The following is a 13307-nucleotide window of genomic DNA, read 5'->3' as shown; positions in this document are numbered from 1 at the left end:
GGGGCAGAAGACGTCCGTCCCCCGTCCCCAGCTCCCACCGCCCCATCTCCCTGAAGACTTCGTTAGGAAAAAACCCTAATAGCATATATATATATATATACATATATATACACGTACATACATATATGTAGCCAAACATCAAGGCCAAATAAGACCCCATTCGGGGTCCCCTATTCCCGGAAACCAAAGAGAGGACGGGAGAGAGGGAGAAAGACAGACGGAGAGACGGAAGCCCGCCTAATTCCAGCCTCCCCGGGCAGGTCTCTCTCCGGGTAGGAGGGAGAATTTTCCCGGGGGGCCGACGCCGTTCTGTCCGGACTCGACTCCCCGGGGGAAAGGGACGAACTGGGCCTCTACTGCTTCCCTGACGCGGGTCCGCTCCTCGAGGGAAGGCGGGAGGGGAGGGAGAGGACGCGAGGCGGCGGGGGAAGGACGAGAAAGCCGAAGCGCGACCCCTTCCTGACCAAAGCAAGCTGTCCGCGTCGCACTCGCCGAGTTTACAAGGGGAAATAAAATAAGATTAAAAAAAAAACAAACCCACCAATAAAATAAGGAGTCTCCCCCCTCCTCCCCCACCCTCCCCACCCCCCCAACCCCAAGACAAGAGGTCTGTTCTACGTAGACGGAGCGGGGCGCGGTCCCCGCCCCCCCGCCGCGACAATCCACGGGCCGGGGGGGGGGGGGGGGGGGGTCCTAGGCGTCCGCGGCCCCCTGGGGGCCGGCCAGGAGGACCGGGGGGCCGGCGGGGTTCCAGGGGACCTCGCGCTCGCCGTTCCAGCGCCGTTTCAGCCGCAGCTTGGGCGGCATGGAGGCGTCCTCCTTCTTCTCGGGGGCTTCCGGCTCGCCCGCCTCGGGGGGCTCCGGGACCTCGGGCGCGGGGGGCCGGGCCGGGGGGGCCGCCGCCGCCGCCTCCGCGCGGCCGGCCCCCTCCCCGTCGGCCGCCCCCTCCTCCCGGGCCGGGGCGGCGGGCTCCCCGTCGGGCTCGGCCTTGATCCTGGGGGGCGCGGGGGCGGCCCCCGCCGCGGGCTCCTCGGCCCTGTCGCGGTGCCTGCGCCCGGCGGGCGGGGGCTGCAGCTTGATGGGGAAGGGGGCCGGCTCGTCGGGGGCCCCGCGGCAGGGCGGGGCCGGGGCCGGGGGCGGGGGCGGCGGGGGCAGCGAGGGCGGGCCCGGCAGGCCCAGGCCCGGGTAGCGGGGGAAGGTCCGCGGGCTCAGGTGGTAGTTGAACACCGAGCAGGCCTGGGCGTGCAAGTAATGTTTCATCTCCTCGGGGTTGAAGGAGAAGCAGCTCCCGCCGCCGGCCGCGAAGGGGCTCAGGCCGGGCGAGGGGCTGTAGGAGAAGAGGGTGGGCGTCAGCGACAGGGCGGGCGAGACGGGCACGTTGAGCACGCCGGCCGCCCCCCGGCCGGGCAGCGGCGACACGGCGAAGGGGCTGGCGGCGTCGGCGTAGAGCCCCGGCCGGGCGAACAGCGGGACCACCAGGTCCGGCTTGCGCTTCGGGGGCGCGGCGGGCGCGGGGGCCCCGGCGCCCCGTCCCGTCAGGAAGTCCGCGGCGCCGCGGCGGCGGCGGGGCCAGTCGGCCGGCCCGTCCTCCAGCTCGGGGAGCTCCGCCTTGCGGTCGCCGCCGTCGGCCGGGGGGTCGGGGACCACCGGGTAGCGGCCGGGCCGCCCGTCGCCCGGGGGGGAGTGGCTGTCCAGCGGGGGGAAGTGGAAGCGGGACGAGGCGGTGGGCACCGGGGGGGCGCTCTGGGGGACCACACCTGTGGGGGAGGAGGGAGGGGAGACACAGGGAGGGAGTCAGGGACCGGCCGCGATACCCTATTCATTCTGTTAATGAAATGTACATCGCCTCGATTCTATTTAGTCGCCACTGTTTTTACGAGACGTCCTTCCCCTCGACTCTATCTATCGCCATCGTTCTCGTCCGTCCGTCTCCCCCGATCGGACCGTGAGCCCGTCAGACGGCCGGGACCGTCTCTATCTGTTGCCGACTTGTTCATTCCGAGCGCTTAGTACAGTGCTCCGCACATAGTAAGCGCTCAATAAATACTACTGAATGAATGAAAGAGCTCCGCCACCGGCCCCCTTCTCCACCAGCCCTGGGCAAAGACACGGGGGCGAAGACCGGTCCTCGCGGGCGGGCGCCGGCCGCCCCCGGGGTCGGGCTCGGGCCCCGCGGGGCAGGGCACGGCGGCGACGGCTCCCCCGGAAACCAGCAAGGGACGCGAGAGGGGCGGGGGGCGGCCCCCGGGACCCGAGAGGCGCTTAGTCCACCGGTCCGCCCGCCGTCCAGGCGCGAGCGCCCGCCGGGGGGTGGGCCGGGCCCGTGTCTACTGACCCTGCCGTATCGGACACCCCCAAACCGCTCGGCCCGCTCCGCACACGGCGAGCGCTCAAGACACGCGGATGTGGGCCGGGGGACAGACGGCCCCGGCCCGGCCCCCGTCCCTGACCTTTCCGTCCTCCAAACCGGTTGATGAACCGGGAGAGGAATCGAGACCTCCCTCCCCACGCCCGGCGGTGCGGGTTCAGAGGGGTTCCCACGATATTCCGGGTTTCTCCAGAGAGGCCAGGCCGGAGCCTGGGGGCGGGAAAATAAAAAGCCCCAACGAAGCCAGGCTGCGGGCTGGGAGCCGGAGGCCGGGGAGGGCTGTTGCCCGATTTATTAATTAATGATATTTCTATTAATGTCTCTCCCCCCCCTTCTAGACTCTAAGCTAGACTCTGTTGTTCTACTGCCCTCTCCCCAGGGCTTGGGACAGTGCTCTGCACACCGGAAGCCCTCAATAAATAAGATCGACTATTAATATTAACACCTGCCTCCGCCTCGAGGCTGTGAGTTCGCCGTGGGCAGGGAAGGCCTGCTTCTTGTTCTACCGCACCCTTAGTACGGTGCCCTGCGCACAGCAAGCGCTCAATAGACACGACCGCCTGACGCCGTAGCGGATAGAGCCCAGAGGGTCACGGGTTCTAATCCCTGCACGCGTGGTCTGCCGCGTGGCCCCGGGCAGGTCGTTTCACTTCTCTGGGCGTCTGTAAAATGGGGATTAAGGCTGTGAGCCCTACGTGGGGCAGGGACCGGGTCGAGAGAAGCGGCGTGGCTCAGTGGAAAGAGCCCGGGCTTGGGAGTCGGAGGTCATGGGTTCCAATCCCGGCTCTGCCACTTGGCAGCTGGGTGACTGTGGGCCAGTCACTTCATCTCTCTGTGCCTCAGTTCCCTCATCTGGAAAATGGGGATGAAGACTGGGAGCCTCACGTGGGACAACCCGATGACCCCGTACCTCCCCCAGCGCTTAGAACAGCGCTTAAATACCAACGTTATTATTTGCTTGTACCCACCTGGAGCCCGGAACCAGCCCCGGGGCCGTCCCCCCCACCCGAGGAACCCCCGTCTGACCTCGGGCCCCCCACGACAGGGACAAAAACTAGACCCCAACCCCCCCCAACCGGGGGGGTGCAGACGGGGAGGGGCGACGAGGGGGAAGAAGAGGGCGAGAGGCACCGGGGCGGGAGGGAGGAAGCCGGATTCCAGTGCCCCAAACAGGTTCGGTTCCCAGCGCCTCTCCGCCAGGCCCCGGGAAAGAAAACAGGTTGTAATTAGAGAGAGGCGTTCCAGGAGGTGACCTCTCTGTCTCTTTTCTCTTTCTCTCCCACCACCCTCCCCCTCCCCCCTTTTTCTTTTTTTCAAATGCGTGCCCCAGGGCCAGGAGGGTGGGGCGGGGCGGCACCGTGATGGACCAGGAATGATAGCAGCGCCCGGGAAAAAACTGCCCCGACTTGTTCGGTGGAGCAATTACCTCGGCGGGCCCCACCCCCGCCGCCCGGGGTCGGGGAGGAGGGGCCGGGCCCCGGGGGCCCCGGTGGGAGTAGACGGGGACCCTTCCCCCAGCTCCCGGCATCGGACTGGGGGCCCATCCAGGCCCCGGCCTCCAGCGTAGTAATACTAATAATAATGATGGCATCTGTTAAGCGCTTACTACGTGCAAAGCACTGTTCTAAGCGCTGGGGGGATACAAAGTGAGCGGGTTGTCCCTCGTGGGGCTCCCGGTCTTCAGCCCCACTTAGAGGAGGGAACTGAGGCCCAGAGGAGTGAAGGGACTCGCCCGAAGTCACACAGCTGACAAGTGGCCGAGCCGGGATTTGAACCCATGACCTCTGACTCCCTAGCCCGGGCTCTTTCCACTGAGCCACGCCGCTTCTCATGAGGGACAGTGGTAATAATAATGTTGGTATTTGTTAAGCCCTTACTATGTGCAGAGCACTGTTCTAAGCGCTGGGGGAGACACAGGGGAATCACGTGGGGCTCCCAGTCTTCATCCCCATTTTACAGATGAGGGAACTGAGGCACAGAGAAGTGAAGTGACTTGCCCAGTCACACAGCTGACAAGTGGCAGAGCTGGGATGTGAACTCGTGACCTCTGACTCCAAAGCCCGTGCTCTTTCCACTGAGCCACGCTGGAATTAACGCTGGTATCTGTTAAGCGCTTACTACGCGTCGAGCACCGTCCTAAGCGCTGGGGGGGGGGGGGGGGTCAACAGGCGGTCCCACGTGAGGCTCCCAGTCTTCACCCCCGTTCTACAGATGAGGGAACCGAGGCCCAGAGAAGTGAAGTGACTCGCCCCAAGTCCCCCGGCTGCCAGGTGGCGGAGCCTAGAGAACCGGGGCGGCGAGATGGGGGGGGTCCCCGAGCCCTCCCGCCCGATCCCCCCCCTCGGTGCCCGCTGACCATTGGGCCGGATGTTGATGAACGGGTAGTTGGGCATCACCAGCTTGTTGAAGTTGAACTTGTAGGTGAACCTCTTGCCCTTGGTCTTATGCAGGATCCGCTTGTTGTAGTAATATCTGCGGAGGCGGGCGGAGGAGGGCGGTCGGCGCCGCGGCCCCGGGACCACCGCCCCCCGCCCCCCGCCCCCGGGCGGCAGCCCTCGGGGAGGGAAATCCCACTCGCGGGCCTCCCGGGAGGGCGATGGCATCACCCTCTCACCCACGGAAGGCCAGAGGGCTCCGGTCACCGGGCGGGGATCGAAGGTCGCCGGGCTAAGGCGAGCACCAGGAGGTCGGCCCGGCAGGCGACCTCTGGACTCCCGTGGGTCACCCCCTCCGCCCCCACCCCGGAGGGCTCCCCGCCGCCCACCTGAGGGCCCGGCTGAGCTTGTCGTAGTTCATCTGGGGCTTGCACTTGCGGCGGCCCCAGAGGCGGGCCACCTCGTCCGGGTCCTTGATGACGAACTCGCCGTACTCGCCCTGCTGCCAGGCGATGACGTGGCGGAATTCCTCCTTCTGCAGCAGCTCCAGGATGAAGTGCCACAGCTGGATCTGACGCGAGCCCGGGCTCGACTCCGTCTTGTAGGCCCAGTCGGGGAACTGGTAGCCTGGCGGGGGGGGGGGCGGGAGGGGGACCGGAGGCGGTGAGGCCGGGCGGGGACGGCCTCCCCGACCCTCACCCGTCCACGGGACCCCCGGGCAGCGGGTTCGGGGCGCAGTAGCCCTCCCCGCTGCGCTCCGGCGGGACCGGTGACGACGATGACGACAACAGTAAAAAAAAACGATGCCGCCGCCGCCGCCGCCACCACCACCACCTGGAATCCGTCTAGCCCTTTCACATCAATTATCGCCCTCGATTTCCACAACATCCCTGTGAGGCAGGGAGAGGCGGGGATGATTATCACCATTTTACGAGCGAGGAAACCGAGGCCCAGAGAGGTTAGGCGACTCGCCCGAGGTCACCCGGCTGGGAAGGGGGGGGGGGGGGGAGGGCTGGGACCGGGGTGTCCTTTCCGCTAGACGCTCCCCCCGAATGGGGAAGGGGCGGGGGGAGTTGAAGTTTTGAAGGGGTAGATTGTCGGGGGGAGGGATCGTCGACTATTTATTAAGCGCGGGCGGAGAGGACGGCGGTAACAGCGTCGGTAGGATCCGGGCCCTGCCCGCAGCCAGCTTGCGCTCACCGGCCAGGAGCGGGGCAAACTAAAGCGGGCAAAGAAAACCGGCGGGGCCTCCCCGCTCCTCCGCCCGGGTCTACACGTGCCCGGGGGAGGCCGCGGGTCCGGAGGGGCTGCAGAGGAGCTTATCCCGGGGTGGGGGTCCCCCCCCCCGACTTACCTCCCCCTCCTTCAGGCTTGTCTGCAATGCTGCAGCCGGCCTTCATTTTCTCCCTCCTGCTGACTGGAAGGCGGACACACAAAAAACACAGACGCGCGCCACGATTACTCTCCGCCCGGCGCGGCTCTGCCCGCCAGCGGCCCGGAGCCCCGCTCTGCCCACCCCTGCCCTCCGTGCCCGACCTCCCCGGGCCAAACCCGTCACCGACGGAGCCCGATCCCCGCCCCGACTCCAAGATGATGGTCCTCGGGTCATCCTTAAGGGCCGTGATGATCTCCGCCCTGACTCCCCACGGCAACACGCTCTGCCTTTCATCATCTGCCCTCCTCCTCTCCCCCGGCACCCCCTGCCCCTCCCCCGGCGGCAGAGGTTGGCGGCCGGAGGGGTCTTCGCCGGTGAACGGGACGGACGAGTCCAACGGTTCGTCTTCTGTTACCACACGGACCGGGATGCCAAGATATACAAAGCTCTGAGCTCGCCCACGTGGACCGGCGGGAAAAAAATGAAATAAAAAAAAAAAATGCCAGCCCGACGCAAAAACCCACTCTCGCCCTCTCCACGCCCCCTTCGATCCCCCCGCATCCGATCCCCTCTCCGGAAGGCGCGTCTGATTTTTGATTTCTCCAGCCCGGGGACCGAGCGGGTGGAAGGGAAAGGGGAAGCGGCTGCCGGCTGAGAGGGGCGACACCTCTGCGTCCCCCCCCCCCCGGAAAACTCCCCGGGAATCTGGGGGAGTAAAGGCTCTCGTCGTACGGCGACTCTTGGAAGGAAGGAACTAAAATAAAGTCAAGGGCTTTACGTGGGAAAGAAAAAAACAAAACAACAAAAAACAATTAAAAAAAAAAAACTTTCAAAAGACTTCTCCCCGGTGGGAAGGGAAAACGGGGGCATTTCCGACGGGCGACTGCTGAGCGGCCGGGGGAATATCTCCATCCACTTGTTCAAGATTTGCACTTCCTCAATGAAATTTCCTGTCGCTATCCGTGCTTTTGTGTGGGCCGTCCAGCTTCGGGAGGGGGCGGGGGGGGTTCGTTCAATCATATTTATTAACAACGTTGGTGTCTGTTCAGCGCTTACTAGGTGCAGAGCACCGTTCTAAGCGCTGGGGGAGATACGGGGTCATCAGGTGGTCCCCCGTGAGGCTCCCGGTCTTCATCCCCATTTGCCGGATGAAGGAACTGAGGCCCAGAGAAGTGACTTGCCCGCAGTCACCCAGCTGCCAAGGGGCAGAGCTGGGATTCGAACCCATGACCGCCGACTCGCAAGCCCGGGCTCTTTCCACCGAGCCACGCTGCCTCCCGTGATCGAGCGCTTCCCGGGTGCAGAGCACTGTACTAAGCGCTTGGGCAGTTCGGGGGGCCGGGGAGGGGGTCCTAGCCCTCCTCTCCTAGCCCAGGCCTCGGTGGGCACATCACCTCTAGGAATAATGATGTTAATAATGTTGGAATTTGTTAAGCGCTTACTAGGTGCCGAGCACTGTTCTAAGCGCTGGGGGAGATCCGGGGTCATCGGGTTGTCCCACATGGGGCTCACACGCTTTTAATCCCTATGTTACAGCTGAGGGAACTGAGGCCCAGAGAAGCGAAGCGACTGGCCCACAGTCACCCAGCTGACGGGCGGCAGAGCCGGGAGTCGAACTCATGACCTCTGACTCCGAAGCCCAGGCTCTTTCCCACTGAGCCACGCTGCTTCTTAGGCGCCTACTAGGTGCAGAGCGCCGTTCTAAGCGCTGGGGGAGATCCAGGGTCATCAGGTCGGCCCACGTGAGGCTCCCGGTCTTCATCCCCATTTGACAGCTGAGGGAACTGAGGCCCAGAGAAGTGACTTGCCCACGGCCACCCAGCTGCCAAGTGGCAGAGCCGGGATTCGAACCCATGACCTCCGACTCCCAAGCCCGGGCTCTTTCCACTGAGCCGCCGCTGGATAGAGGGGTGGGGGGGGGTGATGCCCTCTTGACTTGTTTTGCTGCCCGTCTTCCCCCTTCTAGCCCGTAAATCCCGGTGAGGGCAGGGATGGTCTCTCTACTGCTCAACTGTCCTTTCCAAGCGCTCAGTACAGTGCTCTGCACATAGTAAGCGCTCAATAAATACGACTGAATGAACGAATGCTCTGCACAAGGGAAGCGCTCAATAAATACTCGGTTGAACCACCGAAGGATCCCCCGGGAAACGTCACCGGGGCCGGGGAAGGATCTCAAAGCGCTCTCCCACTCCCCCGGTCACCCCCAACACCCCCCAACCGGCGGAGATAAGGGGGGAATAAAGGAAGACAAGGGGAAGAGAAGGCAGACGTTAGGAGGCACGATGCAAAAGCCGCGGGGCCAGGAACCCAGGGGTCCCGGGTTCGAGTCCCCGTGTGGCCTTTGGCCTATCATTTCACCTCCCCATGCCTCAGTTTCCCCGGCTGCAAATTGGGGGGGGGGGTAATAATACCTGCACCCTACCTCGCAGGGGTATTGTGAGGAGTAAATCATGAAATAAAGGAGGGCGCTTTGGTAGGCTGGGAGCCTGTTGTTGGGTAGGGATTATCTGTTGCCAGCAAGCGCTTAGTACAGTGCTCTGCACACCGTAAACGATTGAATAATAAAAGTGCCACCTAGAAGTAGGGTCTTTCAAGCGCTCAGTCCAATGCTCTGCACCTAGTAAGCGCTCAATACCACTGAAGGAATTGGGGGCGGGGGGATCCGCACCCAGGAAACGCTCAATAAATACCACTGAAGGAATTGGGAGTGGGGGAGATCTGTACCCAGGAAGCGCTCAATAAATACCACTGAAGGAATTGGGGGGCGGGGGGATCTGCACCCAGGAAGCGCTCAATAAATACCACTGAAAGAATTGGGAACGGGGGGAGTCTGCACCCAGGAAGCGCTCAATAAATACCACTGAAGGAATTGGGGGCGGGGGGATGTGCACCCAGGAAGCGCTCAATAAATACTACCGAATGAATAAAAGCATCACCGAGTAGTATAGGCTTGCAAGCGTTTAGTCCAGTGCTCTGCACATAAGCACTCAATAAATACTACTGAGTAAATTAAGGGCCTGGGGGGATTTGCACCCAGTAAGCGCTCAATAAATACCAATGAAGGAAGTACAGGCTTTCAAGTGTTTAGTACAGTGCTCTGCATGTAGTAAGCACTCAATAAATACCACTGAGTAAATTAAGGGCGGGGCGGGGGGGGGGGGGGGATCTGCACCCAGTAAGGGTTCAATAAATACCACTGAAGGAATGATAAAAGCACCACCTAGATAAGCGCTCAATAAATACCACTGAAGGAATAATAAAAGCACCACCTAGAAGGACAGGCTCTCAAGCGTTTAGTCCAGTGCTCTGCGCTTAGTAAGAGCTCAATAAATACCACTGAGTGAATGAGGGGCGGGGGAATCTGCACCCAGTAAGCGCTCAATAAATACGACTGAGCGAATAATAAAAGCACCACCTGGAAGTACAGGCTCTCAAGCGTTTAGCCCAGCGCTCTGCGCAGGGTAAGCGCTCAATAAATAGCACTGAAGGAACAGTAAAAGGGCCACCTGGAAGTGCAGCCTTCCGAGCGTTTAGTCCACTGTTCTGCGCAGAGTAAGCGCTCAATAAATAGCATTGAATGAATAATAAAAGCACCACCTAGAAGTACAGGCTTTCAAGCGTTTAGGCCAGTGTTCTGCGCAGAGTAAGCGCTCAATAAATACAAGTGAATAATAAAAGAGGCACCTAGGACAGCCTTCCAAGCGTTTAGTCCACTGCTCTGCGCAGAGTAAGCGCTCAATAAATAGCACCGAATAATAAAAGCGCCACCTAGAAGTAAAGGCTCTCAAGCGCTTAGTCCAGTGCTCTGCACATACTAAGCGCTCAACAGATACCAGTGAATGACCTGGGGGGGGGGGTTGGAATCTGCACCCAGTAAGCGCTCAATAAATAGCACTGCGCCAATAATCAAAGCACCACCTAGAAGTACAAGCTTCCAAGCGTTTAGCCCAGTGCTCTGCGCCTAGTAAGCGCTCAATAAATAGCACTGAAAGCATAATAAAAGCCCCACCTAAAAGTGCAGGCTTCCAAGCGTTTAGCCCAGTGCTCTGCCCCCAGTAAGCATCCAATAAGTAGCACTGAATAATGAAAGCACCATCTAATAGTGCAGCCTTCCAAAGTTTAGTCCACTGCTCCGCGCCGAGTAAGCGTTCAATAAATAGCACTGGATGAATGCATAATAAAAGCACCACCTAGAAGTGCAGCCTTCTAAGCGTTTAGTCCAGTGCTCTGCCCAGGGTAAGCGCTCAATAAATAGCACTGAAGGAATAATAAAAGCACCACCTGGAAGTGCGGCCTTCCAAACGTTTAGTCCACTGCTCTGCGTCCAATAAATAGCACTGAATGAATGAATAATAAAAGCACCACCTAGAAGTGCGGCCTTCTAAGCGTTCAGTCCAGTGCTCTGCCCCCAGTAAGCGTCCAATAAATAGCACTGAGTGAACGAATAATAAAAGCACCACCTGGAAGTGCTGCCTTCTAAGCGTTTAGTCCAGTGCTCTGCCCCCAGTAAGCGCCCAATAAATAGCACTGAATGAATAATAAAAGGGCCACCTAGAAGCGCGGGCTTCTAAGCGTTTAGTCCACTGCTCTGCGCAGAATAAGCGTTTAATAAATAGCACTGAACGAATAATAAAAGCACCACCTGGAAGCGCAACCTTCCGAGCGTTCAGTCCAGTGCTCCGCGTCCAACAAATAGCACTGAATGAATAACAAAAGCAGCACCTAGAAGTGCAGCCTTCTAAGCGTTTAGTCCAGTGCTCTGCCCCCAATAAGCGCCCAATAAATAGCACTGAACGAATAATAAAAGCGCCACCTAAAAGTGCGGCCTTCCCAGCGTTCAGTCCGGTGCTCCGCGTCCAATAAATAGCACTGAGTGAACGAATAATAAAAGCACCACCTAAAAGTGCAGCCTTCTAAGCGTTCAGTCCAGTGCTCTACCCCCTTGTAAGCGTCCAATAAATAGCGCTGAGTGAACGAATACTAAAAGCACCACCTAGAAGTGCGGCCTTCCCAGCGTTCAGTCCACTGCTCTGCCCCCAGTAAGCGTCCAATAAATAGCACCGAGTGAACGAATACTAAAAGCGCCACCTAAAAGTGCGGCCTTCCCAGCGTTCACTCCAGGGCTCCGCGTCCAATAAATAGCACTGAATAAGAAAAGCACCACCTGGAAGTGCGGCCTTCCAGGCGTTTAGTCCAGTGCTCTGCTGCCGCCCCCCCCCCGGTAAGCGTCCGATAAATAGCGCCGAATGAATGAATTCTAAAAGCGCCACCTAAAAGTGCGGCCTTCCCAGCGTTCAGCCCAGGGCTCCGCGGCCGATAGGCGTTCAGGAAATAGCCCCGGAGGGGTGGATAACGAAAGGGGTCCCCCCCGGGGGTGATGGGGGGAGGGGAGGAGGCCGGGCCCCCCCCCCCCCCTTGAGGCCTGGGCGTCGGCGGGGAAAGGAGGAGCGGGGCGGCCCCTCCCCCACCGATGGGGGCCGGGGGAGGCGGGGGGGGGTACGGGGGGGTCGCCCCCGGGGTCGGGGGTCGAAGGTCGGGGGTCGGTGCGGCCCCCCCCGCCCCCCCCCTCACCTGACGACGCTCCGTCTCCGTCCCGTCTCCTCAGCGGCGGCGGCGGCGGCTCCTCCTCATCCACCCCCCCACCGGAAGTGACCTCGGCGGGCGGGGCTGACGTCACTTCCGCCCCTCGGGGTGGGGGGGGCGGGCCCGCTCTCCCCCCTCCTCCTCCTCCTCCTCCTCCTCGTCGTCGTCCTCGGCCGCGCGGGTGAGGGAAGGGAGACGGAGGAGGAGCGGGATGGCCGCCCGCCGCCCGCCTCCTCTTTTCCCGGCGGAGGACGCCCGCTTCCGCCCCAGCCCGGGCGTCGTGCGTCACGCGGCGGGGGCGTGCGTCACGTGGGGAGGGGGGGGAGGACGCGTCACGTACGCGCGCGCCGCGGACGACGTGACGCGGGGGAGGGGGTCCGACGTGATGACGTTGGAGGGCTTACGCACGCCGCCTACGCACGCGGGGGGGGAGGAGGAGGAGGCAGGGGGTGGGGGAGGGGCGGAGAGGAGGGAAAGGATGGGGGGGGGAGCGCTAATAAAAGTAATAAGAATGTTGGTGTTTCTCAAACTCTTATTTTGGGCAGAGCCCCGTTCTAAGCGCTGGGGCCAGGTTGTCCCCCGTGGGGCTCCCAGTCTTCATCCCCATTTTCCAGATGAGGTCACTGAGGCCCAGAGCAGTGAATAATAATACTAATGTTGGTATCAGTGAAGCGCTTACTAGTTGTAGGGCACCGTTCTAAGCGCTGGGGGAGATCCAGGGTCAGCGGGTTGTCCCACGTGAGGCTCCCAGTCATCATCCCCATTTTCCAGATGAGGTCACTGAGGCCCAGAGCAGTGAATAATAATACTAATGTTGGCATCAGTGAAGCGCTTACTATGTGCAGGGCACTGTTCTAAGCGCTGGGGGAGATCCAGGGTCATCAGGCTGGCCCACGTGAGGCTTCCAGTCTTCATCCCCATATTCCAGATGAGGTCACTGAGGCCCAGAGCAGTGAATAATAATACTAATGTTGGCATCAGTGAAGCGCTTACTATGTGCAGGGCACCGTTCTAAGCGCTGGGGGAGATCCAGGGTCAGCGGGTGGTCCCACGTGAGGCTCCCAGTCTTCATCCCCATTTTCCAGATGAGGTCGCTGAGGCCCAGAGAGGTGAAGTGACTCGCCCACAGTCACCCAGCTGCCAAGTGGCAGAGCCGGGATTCGAACCCATGACCTCTGACTCCCAAGCCCGGGCTCTTGCCATTGAGCCAGGCTGCTTCCCAAATAATAATAATGATATTGGTTAAGCGCTTACTATGTGCCAAGCACTGTTCTGAGCGCTGGGGAGGATACAAGGTCATCAGGGTGTCCCCCGTGGGGCTCACCGTCTTCATCCCCATTTTACAGATGAGGTCACTGAGGCCCAAATAATAATAATAATAATAATGTCGGTATATGTTAAGCGCTTACTATGTGCCAAGCACCGTTCCGGGCACTGAGGGGGATACAGGGTCATCAGGGTGTCCCATGTGAGGCTCACAGTCTTCATCCCCATTTTGCAGATGAGGTCACTGAGGCCCAGAGAGTAATAAGAATAATAATGATAATATTGGTATTTGGTAAGCACTCACTAGGTGCCAAGCACTGTCCTAAGCGCTGGGGTGGAT

The 13307-nt window shown here is 61.0% G+C and overlaps 1 protein-coding gene across 1 annotated transcript; it reads right to left on the bottom strand.

The window, feature by feature from the left end:
- Positions 1-594: 594 nt before the first annotated feature.
- ETV3 (ETS variant transcription factor 3) lies at positions 595-11813 on the bottom strand. The gene is made up of 6 exons (XM_029055534.2): positions 11690-11813; positions 6098-6160; positions 5133-5370; positions 4725-4840; positions 958-1757; positions 595-867 (listed from the first exon to the last, which is right to left on the bottom strand). The coding sequence occupies exons 2-6, from the start codon at positions 6141-6143 to the stop codon at positions 694-696; spliced, it is 1374 nt and encodes a 457-aa protein (XP_028911367.1). The 5' UTR covers positions 6144-6160; positions 11690-11813; the 3' UTR covers positions 595-693.
- Between the last annotated feature and the right edge of the window lie 1494 nt (positions 11814-13307).

Source organism: Ornithorhynchus anatinus, chromosome X5 (genome assembly GCF_004115215.2).
Source record: "Ornithorhynchus anatinus isolate Pmale09 chromosome X5, mOrnAna1.pri.v4, whole genome shotgun sequence".
Lineage (NCBI taxonomy): Eukaryota > Metazoa > Chordata > Mammalia > Monotremata > Ornithorhynchidae > Ornithorhynchus > Ornithorhynchus anatinus.
The sequence above is the reverse complement of the archived record's forward strand: the minus strand, read 5'-3'. Positions and strand labels throughout refer to the sequence as shown.